The 20095-nt window shown below is 36.6% G+C and overlaps 1 protein-coding gene across 3 annotated transcripts; it reads right to left on the reverse strand.

Moving 5' to 3' along the window:
- Positions 1-439: 439 nt before the first annotated feature.
- Positions 440-20018, reverse strand: LOC138692676 (probable cytochrome P450 6a14). 3 transcript variants are annotated; one of them, XM_069815798.1, is made up of 5 exons: positions 19780-19907; positions 19105-19618; positions 12436-12666; positions 9752-10003; positions 440-3534 (listed from the first exon to the last, which is right to left on the reverse strand). In XM_069815798.1, the coding sequence occupies exons 1-5, from the start codon at positions 19849-19851 to the stop codon at positions 3365-3367; spliced, it is 1239 nt and encodes a 412-aa protein (XP_069671899.1). In that variant the 5' UTR covers positions 19852-19907; the 3' UTR covers positions 440-3364. The 3 variants fall into 3 exon arrangements, with proteins under 3 accessions (XP_069671899.1, XP_069671900.1, XP_069671898.1); XM_069815799.1 differs by lacking the exon at positions 19105-19618 and having other exon boundaries at positions 19780-20018; XM_069815797.1 differs by having other exon boundaries at positions 19105-20018.
- Between the last annotated feature and the right edge of the window lie 77 nt (positions 20019-20095).

A 20095-nucleotide genomic window follows, 5' to 3' on the forward strand; every position in this document is an offset into this window, starting at 1 on the left:
GTACAACCTAATGTCATTTTTGTTGCGTTTGCATTAATGTCAGCAATTATGCGGAGGAAGAAAAGGAGACTGAGGCCTGATATTTTCAAGTAGTTATTTCTCAGAAACCATTGGGAATAAGACATGTTTGTTATATGTTTTTTCTTTAGAATCGCCCATACTATTACCCCTCAACGTATGTCCCTTTCCTACTGAATCACTTTGTATAGAATGTGAAGTGAAAAGGAGAACAGTACTCTCCGTCCTCCACTTCACTCTGAACTTGCACTCAGTTCTTAATATTAACCTGAGTTGGTGAGGATGGAATGGTTGGTAACACCTAGCAATAAGAGTTGTTGGGGGAATGTAAGTATATGCAACATTCAATAAGTGAAACAGTTGATATGAATTTCTGTAGAAGATGACTCGCCATGAGATTCGTTAAATGACCCGTCATAGGTAAAGGGAAAACTTTATTTTTATTAAATCATATTATAATTAATCTATAAAACATACAATAAGTATATACAAATGTAACATTTATACAGTGACTAGAATAAAATGATGATATGAAAATACAATGATATAAAGCACTACTTTGAAATTGTATTATACGTAATAATTACATTTAAGTTGTAATTGCGTCGTTACCATACTAGACTATAACTTCAAGGTACACGGATCCACTTCCGGCAGAAAAGAAGATGACCTTTAACCTCCTGGGTCCTGGAGTATAGTATACCGGTATTATACTTCATAAATGCATTTAGTTTTAAATTTGTCACTAGGTGGAATCGTTATCGATTACTTCTTTTCTGTGCTTGTCAAGCTCCTGACATCTCTTGGAACTTACAGGAAGCACAAGAAGATCGATTTAATCATTGCAATGCGTGTTTCAACTATTTGTAAACAAAAATGGCGACCAGCAACTCAACGCCAAAGCGCCGTAGAACATGCTTTCGAAGTAAGTACACAGTAAACGTTATATTTTAATGGTAAAAAATATTATGTAAGATATATGTGCAGAGACCCGAAGTATAATATAATATACCTGAATTTGTGCCCTAAGTGTAACCTGCAGAATTTTTTTAGCTTTTTGCCCTATTGTAGTGACTTATTTTGAACTGTAGAATTATATTGGGTCAATATAGAATATCCACCAGCCACTGAACGAATATTGCACACTTTTATCACTACCAATGTGGCGCTGTAAACCAATTTTCAATACTTTTATCACAACCACAACACATTTCAATTCTTATTGTACTATACAGGGTTAGTTAAAAGTCCCGCACCACCTAAATAACTTTTGAAGCATGTGGTTCAGTGACATGAAACTTGGTACCGGTATGTGGGGATAACCATATACTAAGAACTCAATAATGGTATTACCGAGTTTTTGCTACTTCCGATTTAACCGGATGTAACTCCAACTCTCTTATTTTAAATGGAACACCCAATATATATATATATATTTTTTATTTTTGAATAAAGCTCAGCAAGAGCTTTTCAAAAATTACCCACAGTTGATACTTCTGTACAAATTCAGTGTTGCTAAATAAAAATATAAGTGGTGCAAGATATTCCTAAAGCCTGGTTAAATCATTCCTTAAATGGTTTCTATGATCGAGTGACACATTGTAAAGCAGCTGAGGGCTACCAATTTGAACACAATTTAGAAGGTGAGCTAGCTTTGTTTTGTTTTTGTTAAGGAAGGAGTATTTTATTATTTTAATATTCGATACACTTTTCTGTTTTCTTGACTTACCAACACTGAATTTGTACAGAAATATTGAAAAGCTCTTAATGAGCACATATTGGGTGTTTCATTTAAAATAAGAGAGTTGGAGTTAAACCGGAAGTAGAAAAAGTCGGTAATACCGTTATTGAGTTCTTAGCATATGGTTATCCTCACATACCAAGTTTCATATCACTGAACCGTATGCTTCAAAAGTTATTTAGGTGGTGCGTTTATTATTTTAATATTGATACACTTCTCTGTTTCCTTGACTTAGTAACACTGAGTTTGTACAGAAGTATCAAGTGTGGGTAATTTTTGAAAAGCTCTTAATCAGCACTATTCAAAAATAAAAAAAATATATATATTGGGTGTTCCATTTAAAATAAGAGAGTTGGAGTTACTTCGGTTAAACCGGAAGTAGAAAAAACTCGGTAATACCATTATTGAGTTCTTAGTATATGGTTATCCTCACATACTAAGTTTCATGTCACTGAACCATATGCTTCAAAAGTTATTTAGGTGGTGCGGGACTTTTAACTAACCCTGTATATATAATGATTACTACATTAACACATTTAATATATCACAAGACATAGACTGAACGAATTAAACATAATTATTATGAAAGTCTCCATATTTTCTTCATGGAATTACTATCCACTTCTACTAGATGGCTACCTACACCAGGAGCAGGGATGGTAATACATACAAACGAAATTATACTAAATGTGAGGAATGTTACTACAGATGTGTAGTATTATGTGACAGGTTAGGTTAATCAGATTAGGTGTGTATTATGTGACAGGTAAGGTGAGAGAAGTTAGGTTAGGTTTGATTAGGTGTGTAGTATTATTACTATGTTGGCGACACTGAAACCCACTGTTACATTATGGCCGAATTCTTCATTCACTCGCGATGATTTTCGTATGTAAGTGAGGTACGTATTTAGGGCGGGTTGGGCGGGCTTACAGCTCTCCCAGCGATCACATCAATTTCCACTAATCAATGCTTTAAATCCAAGGCATTTTTGAAGTATTTTATCAAGTTCCTATAGTGGCTAGGACATAAGTAATATTCACCTTATATTGAACTTTAAAAATAAAACAAAAACTGTCTCAGGACTCAGGAGGTTAAGATGAAAATATGCCGAGTGTAACTTTCATCGTATGAAGGACTGAAGCCGTTGATCTCTTATATTAAAAGATTTTTTGTTCACTAATAAGGATGAATAAATGCAAACTTTCCAAGAGTGAAAGAATATGGATTCAAAGTCTTCGCGGGTCCAAAATCGTCCATGTGTAAGGACTCCTGATGACGTTACTAGTAAACCCACAACTTGAAATTAGTTATCAAGCCGAGAGCAGATGAAGAGATCTAGTGACCTCATGCCATGTCCTGGTCTTTGGTATTACCCGGTCATCTGTAGTGACGCATGTTTATGTATGGAAGTTCAAAATTACCTGTCTTTAATACTTAGAGTTTGCGAGCTTTGTGTATTGAACCATTACAGCCCATAATTTTATATTGAGGTAGAATAGTATGTAATTCATTATTCTAAGGGATGAGGCCTACATTTTAAAATAGCGATTCTTAATGTTGTGAGTGTTGATATTTGTTCATGGAAGTTGCTGTTTATGCCCATCTCTACTTTGATCTGTTCTTAACTTGTAGCCATGTTCCACCTTTCATGAAAAGCAAAAAAGTTTTGGGATCATACACCAACGGGATAGCTGTCTTCTCACAGACACTGAACTGGTATTTAGAGAGAATTGAGATAAGTCCCACTTTGATCTGCAGTAGAGCGAATCGCATTCCTGAAACAAAGAAATACAGGCTTTCAGAAACGTGTAATTACTCACAGTTGTTGATAGGTTGTGACTTTCGATGTCTCTTAAGCGATAGTGTTTCTAAGTACGTATCTAGCAGACATTGACTCTTTTCCTCAAAAGAAAATAGTTATCTCCAGTCCATAGGAATTTGGGAGTCTCTCCTGTCTTATGATTAACCTATTTTGTATTTAACAGTTTTTCTTTGTTCAAAGAATCTGAATAAGTATGCTTGGCATAGTAAAAATCTTCATGGTTTTTAGTGTATAATAACAATTTATAATGTAAAAATCAAATGCAAATGTCTTCAGCTACATTGGTCAAACAAAAGGGCAGAAGGGAGTGGGATTTATAATAAATAAAAGGATTAAAAACTGCATAGAAGAAATTAGAGGAGTTAGTGAAAGGATAGCGGTCCTGTCGTTAAAAGTGAACAAACAAAAGTTTGCAATAATCCAAGTGTATGCACCAACAGAAGCTAGCACAGAAGAGGAACTTGAACAGTGAACTCTTATAGAGCGCAAAGGACATTAGTCATTGGCGATTTTAACAGCAAAATAGGCACAAAGAACCATGTTGAAGAAGAAGCGATCGGTCCTCATGGCTATGGACAAAGGAATGGGAGAGGGGAAAGATTGATTCAATTCGCACAGGAGCACGAGATGAAGATAAGCAATTCATTCTATAGGAAAAGCGCAGCTTCCAAATGGACCTGGCAGGCTCCGAACGGGAAAACGAGAAACGAGATTGATTTCATCCTAAGCAATAGCCTCAGAGATATTCGAGACGTGCAAGTGCTGAGCGGGTTGAAGTTCGGTACGGACCATAGACTCCTTCGTGCTTACATTAGACTACCCAGAAGGAAACGCCATTTCACACCGAAACACAGACCAAATGCAGAAAACATCGACATAGAGAAGTACAAGATAGTATTACAACAGAAACTTGAACAATATCATATCGCAGAATCAACAGTTCAGACTCTCTATAACACCATGGAAGACAGTATCCTACAAGCTACGAACGATTCACTAGTCAGAAATAATGGGATAAAGAATAGACATAAACTAAGCGAAAATACAATAAGCTTAATAGAAGAACGAGGAAGAATGAAAGCAGCCCAAGAGTACTCGTTAACAGAATATGCAGAATTAAACAAAAGAACGAAGAGAGAAATAAGAAAGGATCTAAGAGAGTATACTACAGACAAGACCAGGCTAATCTTGGAGGAATGCAGATCGGTAAAGAAATTAAGGATCCACTTGAGCGATGGCAAACATTGGATGTTAGGAGTGAAGGGGACCGATGGAGACAGGCAAGCCTCGAGGAAAAGTATAATAGAAGCCTCCACGAAATTCTACAGAACTCTGTATACAGGCGCCCAATTGCTGAGGAGCGACATCGAAACCATGTATGCAAGGGATGATGAAATTCCACCCATTCTAATCAGCGAAGTCAGAAACGCCATAGGCCACTTGAAGAATGGGAAGACGACAGGAGAAGACGGAATACTCAACGAATGCCTGAAGTGGGGCCAGGAAATAGTAGTCCAAGCAGCTACATAATTATTCAACACCATACTAGCAACGGAAGAGTTTCCCAGCCAGTGGTATAAAAGCACAATAATACTTCTGCACAAGAAGGGAACAAAAGATGACCTGAACAATTACAGGCCTATCAGTTTGATGTCTAGCTTATATAAGGTATTCACGAAGATATTGACAAGTAGAGTAACAAAACTTTTGGACAAAAATCAACCACCAGAACAAGCAGGATTCCGACGGAGTTTCAGTACCATCGACCATCTCCAAACAGTGAATCAAATAACAGAAAAAGTCAACGAGTTCAACATGAAAGTATATATTGCATTTGTAGATTACAGCAAGGCCTTTGACTCAGTGGAGCATTCTAAAGTTCTTGAAGCTCTAGACACAATGGGAGTCGAACACAAAATTATAAGACTATTGGGCAATATCTACATCAACAGTTACGCAAAAATCCGAACAGAGGTGGAAGGAGAAGCACTTAAATTAGGGAGGGGAGTGAAACAAGGAGATTCCATTTCACCAAAATTATTCACCTGTCTGTTAGAAGTACTATTTAGAGAAATGGACTGGGGCAAAAAGAGATACGGGCTGAACATCAACGGTAGGAGACTATCAAATTTACGCTTTGCGGATGATATTGTACTTTTCGCCAAATCAAGACAGGAACTACAACAAATGCTGACTGAACTCTGCGAGAAAAGCTCAGAAGTTGGGCTCCAAATGATCCCGGAGAAAACTAAAGTAATGACAAATGCAGACAACACCCCTATAACGATTAACAACATGACGCTGGAATACGTCGACGACTATGTATACCTGGGACAAATTGTGTCACTCTCCTGTAGGAGAGAGAAAGAGATACGAAGAAGAATATGTTTGGCTTGGAAAAAATTTTGGAGCTTGAAATTCATCCTGCAAAACCAAAACATCAGCACCAAACTTAAATTTGAAGTTCTGGAAACCTGCGTAATCCCAGTAATGTTGTACGGATGCCACGTTTGGTCTCTGACAGAGCAACAGAAAAACCTGCTTCGTGTGTGCCAGAGGAAAATGGAAAGAAAAGTCCTCCAGCTGAGACTGCAAGACAGGATAAGGAACACCGACATCCGAATAAGAAGCGGTATGCAGGATGCAGTGAGGCTGGCGCAACGTCTCAAATGGAAATGGGGCGGACACGTGAGTAGGATGGACTGCAGCAGGTGGACGTATGCCTCGACCATGTGGGACCCACGCATTGGGAAAAGAAGCAGAAGACGTCCAAGGAGAAGGTGGTCGGACGTGTTCCGGAGAGAGACTGGAGCGCAGTGGACGAGAACAGCGAGGGACAGGCAGGCATGGAAAAGACTGGAAGAAATTATGAACACTATGTAAACTGTGTATAGTTGTGTATTGTTTATATAGTTATTTTTGTGTGTGTCAGTTTGATTAGATTGATTCCGTGTATAGTTGGTATAGTTCATGTATTTAGTTAGTATAATTTTTGTGTTCAGTGGTATGGTTTTGTGTGTTTTAGTTTGGATAGTTTGACTCCGTGCGTAGTTTGTACAGTTCATGTATTTAGTTAGTATAATTTTTGTGTTCAGTAGTATGGTTTTGTGTGTTTTAGTTTGGATAGTTTGACTCCGTGTGTAGTTGGTATAGTTCATGTATTTAGTTAGTATAATTTTTGTGTTCACTTGTATGGTTTTGTGTGTTTTAGTTTGGATAGTTTGACTCCGTGTGTAGTTGATATAGTTCATGTATTTAGTTAGTAAAATTTTTGTGTTCAATTGTATGGTTTTGTGTGTTTTAGTTTGGATAGTTTGACTCCGTGTGTAGTTGGTATAGTTCATGTATTTAGTTAGTATAATTTTTGTGTTCAATTGTATCGTTTTTGTGCGTTTAGTTTAGATAGTAAGGGTGTTTAGGCTGTACAATTTATGTGTGCAATTGGTATTTAGTTTGTGTGTGAGTTAAGACTATGTATGTGTTCAGTTTGTGCATTTTTTTTTCTTTTTCTTTTATCGTGTGTTTAGTGTGAACAGTTGTGTTCGGATTATAATTTATGTGTTCAGTTTGCATATTTTTGTGTGGATGTTTAGTTTGCATAATTTATGTGTTTAGTCTGTATTGTTTTTCGTGTTAAGTTAGTATAATTTGTTTATGTATTTAGTTTGTAAGTGTATAGTGTAAGCTCTCTTGGACTGGCTCCCCAAGTGTAGTAGACCTTCAGCTCACCCTACACTCTCCTGTAGGAGGCCGTTGCCCTTATGGGATTTAAGGCATTTCGTATTTCGTAATGTAAAATTCTATAGTTCAGCAATTTTCAAATATTTCAATGAACACGCTTTTCTGAAGTGCGAATCAATCGGTAAACCACATTATAATATATTCTTTCAGTTAAATGTACTTTTTATTTTATTCGAAAACAATGTTAATTTCTAAACTTCATCGCTATGATATCATCATAGTCGAGGAACTGTTTAGGAGTTAGCTGAAAGGCCTAACTCAAATAGTATTTTATAACGGTACATACTTCACACCTGTGGAGTAACGGTTAGCGCGTCTGGCCGCGAAACGCGGTGGCCCGGGTTCGATTCCCGGTCGGGGCAAGTTACCTGGTTGAAGTTTTTTCCGGGGTTTTCCCTCAACCCAATATGAGCAAATGCTGGGTAACTTTCGGTGCTCGATCCCGGACTCATTTCACTGGCATTATAACCTTCATCTCATTCAGACGCTAAGTAACCTAAGATGTTGATAAAACGTTGTAAAATAACCTAATAAAAATAAGCATGAAAATGAGTAGAAATAATTAATATCAGGGAATACCTTGATAGTAATGTACATATTTTTAATTAGTTTGATTTATTTTATTTGTATTTACCATTCTGTTTCATTCACTGGATTTTATCTTATATTTAATTATTTTATTTTACACTTTGTGTATTAAATTGTATTCTGAACATGTCTATAGCATACCTACATTATGTTCATGCTCTTGACAATAAAGATTCATTGACTGATTGATTGAATTAGGATTTAATTTAGGATTGCGCGACTTTCCCACCACTCATGTATTAGATTTTACACACGCACGCACGCGCTCTCGTGCGCACACACACGCACACACACCGGAATGGAGGATAAGCCGTAGCAACTTTTTATTGTGAGAATGCGGACGCAGTTTGAGGTTTTGAAATACGTAAATGAAGGGGTAGGTTATGTGTACTAGTAAGGTAGGCTCAAATATCCACAAACGATACAGCACACATACCCAACCTAAAAATACATCGGGTCACATCAGCATCACGCATTGCGCATAACATCGCTCTCTGTGCTGTAACCATAACACACTGCCATTCCCGTAGTGATGCGACCACTTACTCTTACTATGAATTCACGGCTTGGCAATCGACTCACAACTGAATTAGTTTCTCTCTATGCAATAACATACACCACACTATCTTCTACTGTTGTGAACACATGCTATGGATGCCATACATCTCATGATACCATCGCTTCACTTTGAAAAAAATGATGTACAATTAGAATGGAGAAAGTTACACAACACAGAACTACACGTATTATATTCTTCACCTGACATAATTAGGAACATTAAATCCAGACGCTTGAGATGGGCAGGGCACGTAGCACGTATGGGCGAATCCAGAAATGCATATAGAGTGTTAGTTGGGAGACCGGAAGGAAAAAGATGTAGATGGGAGGATAATATTAAAATGGATTTGAGGGAGGTGGGATATGATGGTAGAGACTGGATTAACCTTGCACAGGATAGGGACCGATGGCGGGCTTATGTGAGGGCGGCAATGAACCTGCGGTTCCTTAAAAGTCATTTTTAAGTAAGTAAGTTGTCATGACTTATGCCCCAACCTTCTGATGTCCATTATGAACCATTCATTAAATAGTTAGGGTGGTATTCATAGACATTTCGCAGCACGCGCTACGAGCGTACTAAGCTAGCCCCGGCTATCCACTGGTCACTAGTACAGAATTCAAATCATATCCTATCGCTAACACTGGTTTATGAATACGAAAAACGCTGATCATCCACCGGAAGCCCGCGCTAAAAATGTCTATGAATACGGCCCTTAACAACTAAGCCTACATGAAAACCTTATAAGTTTGTAAGTATGTCAAGCATTTCATTTCGTTAGTATTTGAATGATCTTGTATGTGAACAGCATAGCTGAATGAAGATAAAGAACTAAATAAAATCTTGAAAGAATAGGAAAAAAGAGAGGAAGAAAGAAAGGAATTGGAAGAGAGAAAAATAAAGAATAAAAAGATTTAAAAAAGAAGGTACGAAGAAAAGGAACGAAATGCAAGCAAGAAGGATATTACAAGGAAAATGGAGGATACATAAGTACAAGAGAAAGGGAAATAGAAAGGAAGGAAGAGAGGAAGAGAGCATAGGACAAGAATGAGGGACGTAAGCAAGTAAGAATAGAGGCAATGAAAGAAGTTGAAGAGAAGTGGAATACAAAAATAAAGAAGAAAGCAGACAAAAGGGACTGGAGGAAAAGAAATAAATAAAGGAAATAAATAAATGCAAAATAGGAAAGATAAGAAAAAAACACTGTAACTGAACAAAAAACAAATGAAAAGAAACAAAATGAAGCTTTTCAGTTCTTGTTACTCTGTTTATCGTAAACACTTACCCATGCATATGCGAGGACCTTCTCCAAATGGAAGATAAGAGTAGTGGTGTCTTGTGTTCTTAACTTCTTCTGTGAAGCGATCTGGATCGAATCTCGTCGGATCGGGGAAATATTTTGGGTCGTAATGCAAACCCATTACTGGAACTACAACTTGACTTCCTCTATCCACAACGATTTCAGAGTCTGGAATTTTGTATTCCTTCGTACACTCTCTGATGAGAAAGGGTGCGGTGGGGTGTTTCCTGAGAGTTTCTGTAGATTAAAAAATTACAATATGTAAGATGATACAGTCTTAAAATATATTATTATAACATCAGCTAATCTCTGGAACTCTCTACCACGACATGTCAGAGACTGTCTAGTTTCAAAAATAAAGTAAAATTGCACTTTTTCAATTCAGATTTCTTTCAATTACCAGCCCTTTTCTCTGCGATAGTTCTGTAAAAAAAATATATATTTCTTTTTCTTCCTTTCCCCTTTTCGTTCTCTTGATCACCAGATGAATTTATTATCGTACCTTTTTTATTGTGGATTTTATTTAATTTTCGTATTTCTTTTCTTCTTTTTTATTATTGTTTTATTACATTCCATTTTGTTATATTCTTCCTTACGTTTTCCATATTAACTATCTGTACTAAATGAGTTGCTTTTTATTATATTCCAACATATTTTACTTTCTTTTTTTCTATTATGGTATTATTTTCATGTTGTTTAGTGTCGATTTTGTTATGCTATTATTATTTTTTTTGTAATATGTTAGTATTCTGTTCTTTAATTTTTGTTAATTTTTCACTGCTTGTATATTTTGTGACCTGGAGAGTGTAAGAGAAGGCCCTATGGCCATAACTCTGCCAGTATAAATAAATTATTATTATTATTATTATTATTATTATTATTATTATTATACCAGCCGCAACTTAGTCTTGTTTTCCTGATATAAACAAAAATGGGAAGGGATCATATTCTACCTAGTTATGGGTTAAAAACAAACAAATGAACTCTTTAATTTTCAATTTTAAAGACTTGATTGTTAAAAAATACGTTGTCGCATTACAAAGGGGAAAGCATCAAGTAAACTCGCACGTCTTGTCTCTGTGTAGGGATCGAAAATCCGCTGTCTGCTATTACTGCTTCATTTGATGGAAAATTTCTTTCATTTCAATACCTAGTTATATTTAGTTTCGGAAGTATATAATAGTCTCAAGATGCTAAATCTGGCGAATGTGGGGAATGATCAGTCAGGTCAAAGAGAACAAGTAACGAAATCAGGGTGAGCGGCTGCATCGTCTTGCAAGGATAGCAGAACTTGGGGAAATGTTAGGCCTACGACAGTTTTTTTCTGAAGCTTAGTTAATGAAGAATAATTCGTCTCCATCGCTTTTTACTCGTAATTTAAGGGGATCAAAGCATTAGTAGAAGGATATGAAGCACTCTACTAGTTCGTGGAATCGACACCGGTCAATTTACAACGGAAGGGTAATAGGGACGATACGACCACATTGACTTCACTGGCGTAGTGCCCACTCAATCCACATGGATATTAAATTTTAAGCTGAAACCTATTTCACAATATTTCCAACCCAAGTTAATCATTACAAATAATTTATTACAGTATTTATATTTCTCTCATGACTATTGTTTAGAAATTACTTCACAGCTTTCCTTATCCCATGTGTCTTAATTATTCCGTCTTTGTTCAAAAAATTAATGTGAGGACCTTTCTTGCCGATTTTTGAACAAGAAATTTTTTGGGCGAGGTGAAGCAGAGTGTTTCCATTTTTCATTGTTATTTTTTTTGTGAATCATAATGATTGATCCATGTTTCGACCATAGTTATAATATGATCCTAAATAGTTAGGGCCTTAATGCTCCGCGCTCCAAGATCGCCTATGATGTCATACGACAGTAGCGACATCAGAGCTCAGACAGTCTAGTATATACAGCCACGAAGCTTGAGTTTAAGAGGGTGCTAGCCTAGATCATATATACTCAGATTGCTCTGCATTATAGACTTTGACGGTAACAACTTTTGTCAGGTTTACTATGCTACCATCTAGTTGTTACATAAGGAGTCACGTCATAACTCCCATTTGAATTACATTAGCGACTGTACTGCCATCTCGTGTTCGTTTACGGCGGACAGGTGGCGATCCTGGCGGTTGTTCTCTTCAAAATGCAACCGATTTTAACATAGGTATGACCAATCTATATGTGATCTGGGGTGCTAGGAACAATAGACTGTGCAAGTACTATTTCGCATTGTCTGTAATGAGGCGATAGTAGCGATCCTAGTGGTTAGCAACTATCTATGGATGCATATTTACTATGTATTGACTATTGAGCTTCGCGACTGTATATACTAGACTGTGGCTCACAGGTCATGTAACATTGAACGCGTAGTACTCAGCTATTTGGTGTTCATATAATATTGTGTTTGAATGTTGATGTTATCATACTTACGAAACTTTCTACACCACTCATTGCAAGCGTTGAGATACGCGTCAAGAGTTCTTATATATGATAAGTTATCGTCGTTCTCATTAAAAGATGCTTCGTAACTTCATCTGCTTTGTCCATTTCATTTTTCGAAGTCACCTTTCGACAATTAATTTAGCGACATAATATAATCAGCTTGTTAAATATATCTGCATATGGAACTAAAAGAATTCATTTTTTTCTCTCACCTGATACCACATTATCCAAGTAACTCATTTCCTGTATTGCTTCGTAAGTGATGTTACCATCATGTTTCTCTAGCACAGTATCGATATCTTCCCTCAAACGGTCTTGTATGTCTGGATTAAGTGCCAGCTCGTATAGACAGAAGCTCATTGTTGTCGCTGAGGTTTCGAAACCGGCAAGGAGGAAGGTAACAGACTGTGCTGCCACATCTGTCATTGTTATCGTGACATCTCCTGTTAGTAACAAAAAAATACAATATATTACACCCTTGTCATCGTTACCGTGGTCAAGACGACCACGGTCATCATCATCATCATCATCATCATCATCATCATCATCATCATCATCATCATCATCATCAAACTCAATGAATTTCTTTTAGGTTTATTCCTTGTTATATGTTTTCTTTCCGCGTTTTATTTAGTTTTGTGTCGCTATTGATAAAGTAGAAATTTTTTTATGTAACATACCCCCTGATTCGGCCCTCCAAGACTCAGGTAAACCTGGTCTTTAAGCTATGGTTCCACACAGTCTAGTATATACAGTCACGAAGCTCAGTACGTAGTAAATATGCATCCATAGATAGTTGCTAATCACTAGGATCGCTATTATCGCCTCATTACAGACAATGCGAAGTAATACCTGCACAGTCTATTGTTCCTAGTACTTACTCACTTACATACTGGCTTTTAAGGAGCCCGAAGGTTCATTGCCGCTCTCACAAAAGCCCGGCATTGGTCCCTATCCTGAGCAAGATTAATCCAATCTCTATCATCATATCCCACTTCCCTCAAATCCATTTTAATATTACCTTCCCATCTACGTCTCGGCCTCCCCAAAGGTCTTTTTCCCTCCGGCCTCCCAACTAACACACTATATGCATTTCTGGATTCGCCTACTATTGTTCCTAGTACCCTCATAACTCAAGCTTCGTGATTGTACTGTATATACTAGACTGTGGCTGCACTATGGCGATCATCGCCGAGCGAACAACGCCGCAACCTGCAGCAACCTGCGCAGGCGTTGATCCCTCTGGATTGACTTTGCTTCAGATTGACAGCGATGATCGTCGTTCATTTAGAAAACAAACGAATGACTATATCACAAATATAGCTGAAAAACATCGTGTATTCAGCAATTTCTCGCAAACAAATTGTGCAACTTCAATGAATATGTTTTCAGTCATCCTGGCCTGTACAATATGAGTTTCAAAAATAAAGAAATAGCTTACCCATAAAAAGGAAATGTTGTGGAAGTAGGTGAAATTATGGGCAAGATTGATAAAGTATCTGTATTTCAACAAGCTAATTCTATGCATAGTCCAATATATTATGGAAACAATAAGTTGAATGGCTGCCTATAATAACGTAAGTCCGTTTTTGACCAAACTGAGTTTTCGACTGAAAAATGTTATATCGCACATCTTGCATCATGTGCTGCCATCATCTTGCTGATATTCACACTACTTTTTTTTTAATTTTTTTTTTTTTAATTTAGACCGGCCAGAGGCCGTTTACCAAAGTTATCTATTTTGTTTTCTGTTTTCGTTTTTAATTTGTTTTACTTATACTAATACAAACACAACACCCATGCCCAAGGCGGGACTCGAACCCACAACCCTTCGGACCAAGCGATAGGGACATGCCGTGCCCCTACCGCTTGAGCCATCCGGGCCGGCTATAACTTCGAGAGCTGTAGTATTTTGATTGTGTTGCTGAGCTGAATAACGTTGTAACTCAAATAAATTGGCGGGCAATCATACTTTTAGCGTGTCACATCGGTAGAGGTTATTGCCAATGCAAGGCCAAGCAAACCATTTGAGGTTGTTCATATGCAACAAGAATACTTTAGGGATATAGGGCTAGCATAGCAAACAATAAAGAAGATCCAGACCTCAAGATAACAACTGCCTGGTTTCAGTTCAGTTCTGACGATCCTATGTCTCTGAAAATGTGGAATTTCCATGATATATTGTTATCATGGACGTCTATTCTCTAAAAAAACAAAAAGGAAGCGTGCAAAAAATAAGATGGTAAATCATATTTCACAAAATAACTTATCTTGTTTTTATCATGGCCCTATTCCAATCACAAAAGGGGGGGGGGAAGATCTGATTGAAATGTCAAGTTTTCTTCCTCTTGATCATGGTTATTCTGAATTCTACCGTGGCCTAATAACAGAATAAAGAAAAAAAGGATTCTTGTGTGTGTAATATTGACATTGTATGCCTAAACATATAATCTAAGTTGTGTAATTTGTTTCAATTTATGATATAATTTTGTCATTATTATTATTATTATTATTATTATTATTATTATTATTATTATTAAATGTACTCAAATGTAACAACCATAAAGAATTTACCAGGAAATATGGACAGTATTTAAGTTTTCTTTTCTTTGCAAATTTGTTCTTCTGGACTGACATACAACGTTTTTCTACTGTAAATGTTTGAAAAGTTGTGTTATTTGGAAGATGAAGGTAATACAATATTATATAAATGGTGTGAATACTTACTGAAGTATTAATACAGACCTCACACTGTCATATTTTGTAATATTTAACAATGTTAATATGGAATAAACATAGTTTTAATTTCCTCACAAACTATGAAAACTGACATACAACGTTATTCTAGGCAGCCATTCAATTAAGACAGTTACTTACTTACTTACTTACAAATGGCTTTTAAGGAACCCGAAGGTTCATTGCCGCCCTCACATAAGCCCTCCAGCGGTCCCTATCCTGTGCAAGATTAATCCAGTCTCTATCATCATACCCCACCTCCCTCAAATCCATTTTAATATTATCCTCCCATCTACGTCTCGGCCTCCCTAAAGGTCTTTTTCCCTCCGGTCTCCCAACTAACACTCTATATGCATTTCTGGATTCGCCCATACGTGCTACATGCCCTGCCCATCTCAAACGTCTGGATTTCAAGTTCCTAATTATGTCAGGTGAAGAATACAATGCGTGCAGTTCTGTGTTGTGTAACTTTCTCCATTCTCCTGTAACTTCATCCCGCTTAGCCCCAAATATTTTCCTAAGCACCTTATTCTCAAACACCCTTAACCTATGTTCCTCTCTCAGAGTGAGAGTCCAAGTTTCACAGCCATATAGAACAACCGGTAATATAACTGTTTTATAAATTCTAACTTTCAGATTTTTGGACAGCAGACTGGATGATAAGAGCTTCTCAACCGAATAATAACAGGCATTTCCCATATTTATTCTGCGTTTAATTTCCTCCCGAGTGTCATTTACATTTGTTACTGTTGCTCCAAGATATTTGAATTTTTCCACCTCTTCGAAGGATAAATCTCCAATATTTATATTTCCATTTCGTACAATATTCCCGTCACGAGACATAATCATATACTTTGTCTTTTCGGGATTTACTTCCAAACCGATCGCTTTACTTGCTTCAAGTAAAATTTCCGTGTTTTCCCTAACCGTTTGTGTATTTTCTCCTAACATATTCACGTCATCTGCATAGACAAGAAGCTGATGTAGCCCGTTCAATTCCAAACCCTGCCTGTTATCCTGAACTTTCCTAATGGCATATTCTAAAGCGAAGTTAAAAAGTAAAGGTGATAGTGCATCTCCCTGCTTTAGCCCGCAGTGAATTGGAAAAGGATCAGATAGAAACTGACCTATACGGACTCTGCTGTATGTTTCACTGAGACACATTTTAATTAATCGAACTAGTTTCTTGGGAATACCAAATTCAATAAGAATATCATATAATACTTCCCTCTTAACCGAGTCATATGCCTTTTTGAAATCTATGAATAACTGATGTACTGTACCCTTATACTCCCATTTTTTCTCCATTATCTGCCGAATACAAAAAATCTGATCAATAGTAGATCTATTACGCCGAAAACCGCACTGATGATCCCCAATAATTTCATCTACGTACGGAGTTAATCTCCTCAAAAGAATATTGGACAAAATTTTGTACGACGTCAACAAAAGTGATATTCCTCGAAAGTTACCACAGTTCGTTTTGTCCCCCTTTTTAAAAATAGGTACAATTATGGACTCCTTCCATTGTTCTGGTACAATTTCCTTTTCCCAAATAGCAAGTACAAGTTTATAAATTTCGCTATATAATGCACTTCCACCCTCTTGTATTAATTCTGCTGGAATTTGATCGATACCTGGAGACTTGTACTTTTTCAGATTTTCTATCGCAATTTCGACTTCTGAAATCGTGGGTTCGGGTATAAATGGCTCAGCAGTTTGTATTTCAATATCGTCCCGATCATTTCTATTTGGCCTATGTACATTTAGTAGTTGCGCAAAATAGTTTTTCCATCTGTTTAGGATTGATGAAGAGTCTGCAAGCAAGTCACCATTCTCATCCTTGATCACGTTTACCCTTGACTGATATCCGTTCTTAAATTCCTTTATACCCTTATATAAATCTCGAATGTTTTTATTCTTACTATTTGTTTCTACCTCATTCAGTTTTTCCTTCAAGTAACCTCTCTTTTTATTCCTAAGTGTACGACTTGCTTCCCGTCTTTCATTGAAATAATTATCTCTATTCTCCTCAACTGGATCCTGTAAGAATTTCAATTTTGCCTGTTTCCTTCTTTCTACTACCATGCAACAATGTTCATCAAACCACGGTTTCTTTTTCTTAGTTTCATAATAACCTATGCTCTGCTCAGCTGCAATTTTGATACTATCTCTGATATTTTCCCACACGCTATTAACATCTAATTCTTTCTCAACTTCGTCGGAACTTTCTAAAGTGGCAAACCTATTCGAAATTTCGACCTGATAATTTTGCTTAGCTTCCTCGTCCTTTAATTTCAAAATATTGAATTTAGTAATATTAACTTGTTGCTCTACTCGCTTGGCTACTGATAATCTTTCTCTTAATTCTCCAATCACCAAATAATGGTCAGAATTACAGTCTGCACCTCTGAAAGTTCGAATATCTACTATACTAGTATGTCTCCGTTTATCTATCAAGACGTGATCTATTTGGTTGTGTGTCAATCCATCTGGAGAAGTCCAAGTATATTTATGTATATCCTTATGGGGGAATGTTGTACTTTTGACAATTAAATTTTTCGATGTGGCAAAGTTGACTAATCTAACTCCATTGTCACTACTAATTGCGTGTAGGCTCTCTTTTCCAATAGTTGGTCTAAAAATATCCTCCCGTCCTACTTTAGCGTTGAAATCCCCCAATAAAATTTTCATATGATATCTAGGGAACTGATCAAAAGTATGTTCCAATTCCTCATAGAAGCTATCCTTTATATAGTCGTCTTTCTCTTCTGTAGGGGCGTGAGCATTTATAACTATGATGTCGCACCATCTACCCTTAAGTACTAAATATGATAACCTAGTGCCTTTAAAAAAGAATGTTTCTATTAAAAACTGAATTTAGTGTTGGTATGTATGTATATATCCTAATATGTGTATATATAAGGTGTTTAGGGGATTCCCCGAAGTTCCAATCTTTAATAACGACGGTAAATGCAGGCTTAATCAATTAACTTAAGATTATTTTAAAATCCTAATGAACTGTGTCTTAGAACTAGTTTTAATTTGAATAGCTTAGATATTGTAACAACTGTAAATTATAACTAATCACGTAATTAATTTTGTTGACACAGATCGCTCACTTCACTAATAATTTAAATATCCGTCTCTGTTTAAAATGACATAAATAACCTACAGCAATGTATCTCACTGTAACCATTTAGCTCTTGCTTCTCTACTAGAAAAATAAGCCCCAAACTTGTCTCCGACGCTAAATGCTTCAGCAGAATTAATGCCTCCAAACTTAGCACTATATAATTTTCCGGTGACATAATACTTTCGATAGAAAAGACAATGATGTTCGCTGTAAAGGAGCTGAGGGAAAAATGTAAGGAGCAATTGATGCAGCCTGCATGACAACAATATGACAAGGTGGGGAGAACAGATATCTACGGTTAGTTGGGAAGGGGAGATAGCCTAATTTCACGGCGATCACAGTTTTTTTTTCTTTTGCAAAATACATTTTGCCCGCCTATGCCCTAAAGGAAACAGCTCAGCTGATGTTCGCTCGCGATTATCAATTAGCTCACTGCTAATTAGATCATTGCTAATTGATCGGCGATGAACGCAATAGCGGAACCATAGCTTGTAAGCTTACAATAAATCGAATAGACTTTCATTGTTAAGATTGAACCAGAATGGATGTCCGATGATCACCTGAATTTTTGGTTCTTTATGTCAACGAAGGAATTCTGATTTAATATATTCCAAGCTGTACAGAAAAATTCTAAAAGAATACATAACATTAAAACTCATACCTTTCAAAGTAAATTGTAGTTCCTTTACTGCTATTTGACAGTCAGTCTTGGGTTCTTTATCAAAAGAAGCATTTATAAAATACAAATCAAAGAAATGGAATTCCTATGACCTGTTAAGGACTGCACAAAAACCATCCGATATATGAAGTCAAGAAGGAGCTGAAATTGAAAACTTTCTGTAGGAGAGAGGTTATAATAGATATTGAAAAATGGTTATATGAAGCTAGAGCAATGTCTGAGCCTAAATCGTAAATTAAAATAATATATATACAAGCTTATGGACATTTTTGTACTAATCGCATCGTTAAGCTACCGTATTTTAATTTCAATTAAAAGACTGGAACTTACCTCCTTTGAACACTCGTTTTTCTTCTTTATCAATAGTATTGTTATTCATAAGCTCTATTAATAGCTGCATGAAGTCATTGCGTTTTATGTTACTTTTCTTACGGTAATCAACTGTTTCTTTCACAATTTTAATGAAGAAATTTGAAATATATGTAGGAATATTAGGTATATGCAATAATATTGCTAAATCTGGCACTATAAGGTAAAGTAAATCTCTAATCTTCATATTGAAACTGGGTTCAAGTAATTTCCTTTCCCACTGTCTGAATTCAGCTTTGGGATCTTTGAGACAATTACACTGGATCCCAAACACAACAGATGCTATAATGTCTGTGGTAAACCTCGCAAGAATATCCTTCACTTCTACAATTTCTTGTTTCCTGGCAGGCTGTTCTAGATACTTCTCTAGCTCTTTTCCGCAGTCTATCATAGTCTGGATCATCATCTTCATCTTCCCAGACGTAAAAATAGGCGACAATGTAGCTCTGAGATCTTTCCACCTTGCTCCACTGTGCTGAAACAGGTTTGCACCTAAGGGCTCAATATTTTCGTCGAATTTAAATCCACGATCGTGGAAATGCTCGAAATCTTTCACTAATACATTCTTGATTAATTCAGGATCTAAAACTAATAACAACGGAGCATGGAACTGATATACACCAGCATATCTCTGACCTTTAAATTTTCTGTAGAATTCAACGTATACCTCTCCAATTGTCTTGCGAGAATATACAACATCGGATACATTTCCTGCTGGAAAAGTTGGTTCTAGGTGAGGCACTCCTTTATTCTTCCAGTACTTGTATTTTACTGAAAAATACAAATACAGTGCTCCAAGAAGACCCACGACGAGTGTAGCGCAGAGTAAAATCCACGATAAGATGTCCATGGTGATCGCTTGGCATGTGAAGACCTCGCTCTCTTTTATACTTTTTTCTGAACTTATTTATAGAGTTTTATCTAGTAACTAAGATGTTTATTTTTTATGTTA

The sequence above is a fragment of the Periplaneta americana genome, chromosome 17 (assembly GCF_040183065.1).
Source record: "Periplaneta americana isolate PAMFEO1 chromosome 17, P.americana_PAMFEO1_priV1, whole genome shotgun sequence".
Taxonomy (NCBI): domain Eukaryota; kingdom Metazoa; phylum Arthropoda; class Insecta; order Blattodea; family Blattidae; genus Periplaneta; species Periplaneta americana.

Excerpts from the sequence above, each read along its gene's own strand:
- LOC138692676 (XM_069815797.1), bottom strand. The coding sequence starts at position 19,993 with ATGGACATCTTATCGTGGATTTTACTCTGCGCTACACTCGTCGTGGGT. Across the intron at positions 12,667-19,104 it reads AAAACGAGTGTTCAAAGGAG|GAGATGTCACGATAACAATG; the intron begins GTAAGTTCCAGT and ends TGTTACTAACAG. Across the intron at positions 10,004-12,435 it reads CTTGGATAATGTGGTATCAG|AAACTCTCAGGAAACACCCC; the intron begins GTGAGAGAAAAA and ends TTTAATCTACAG.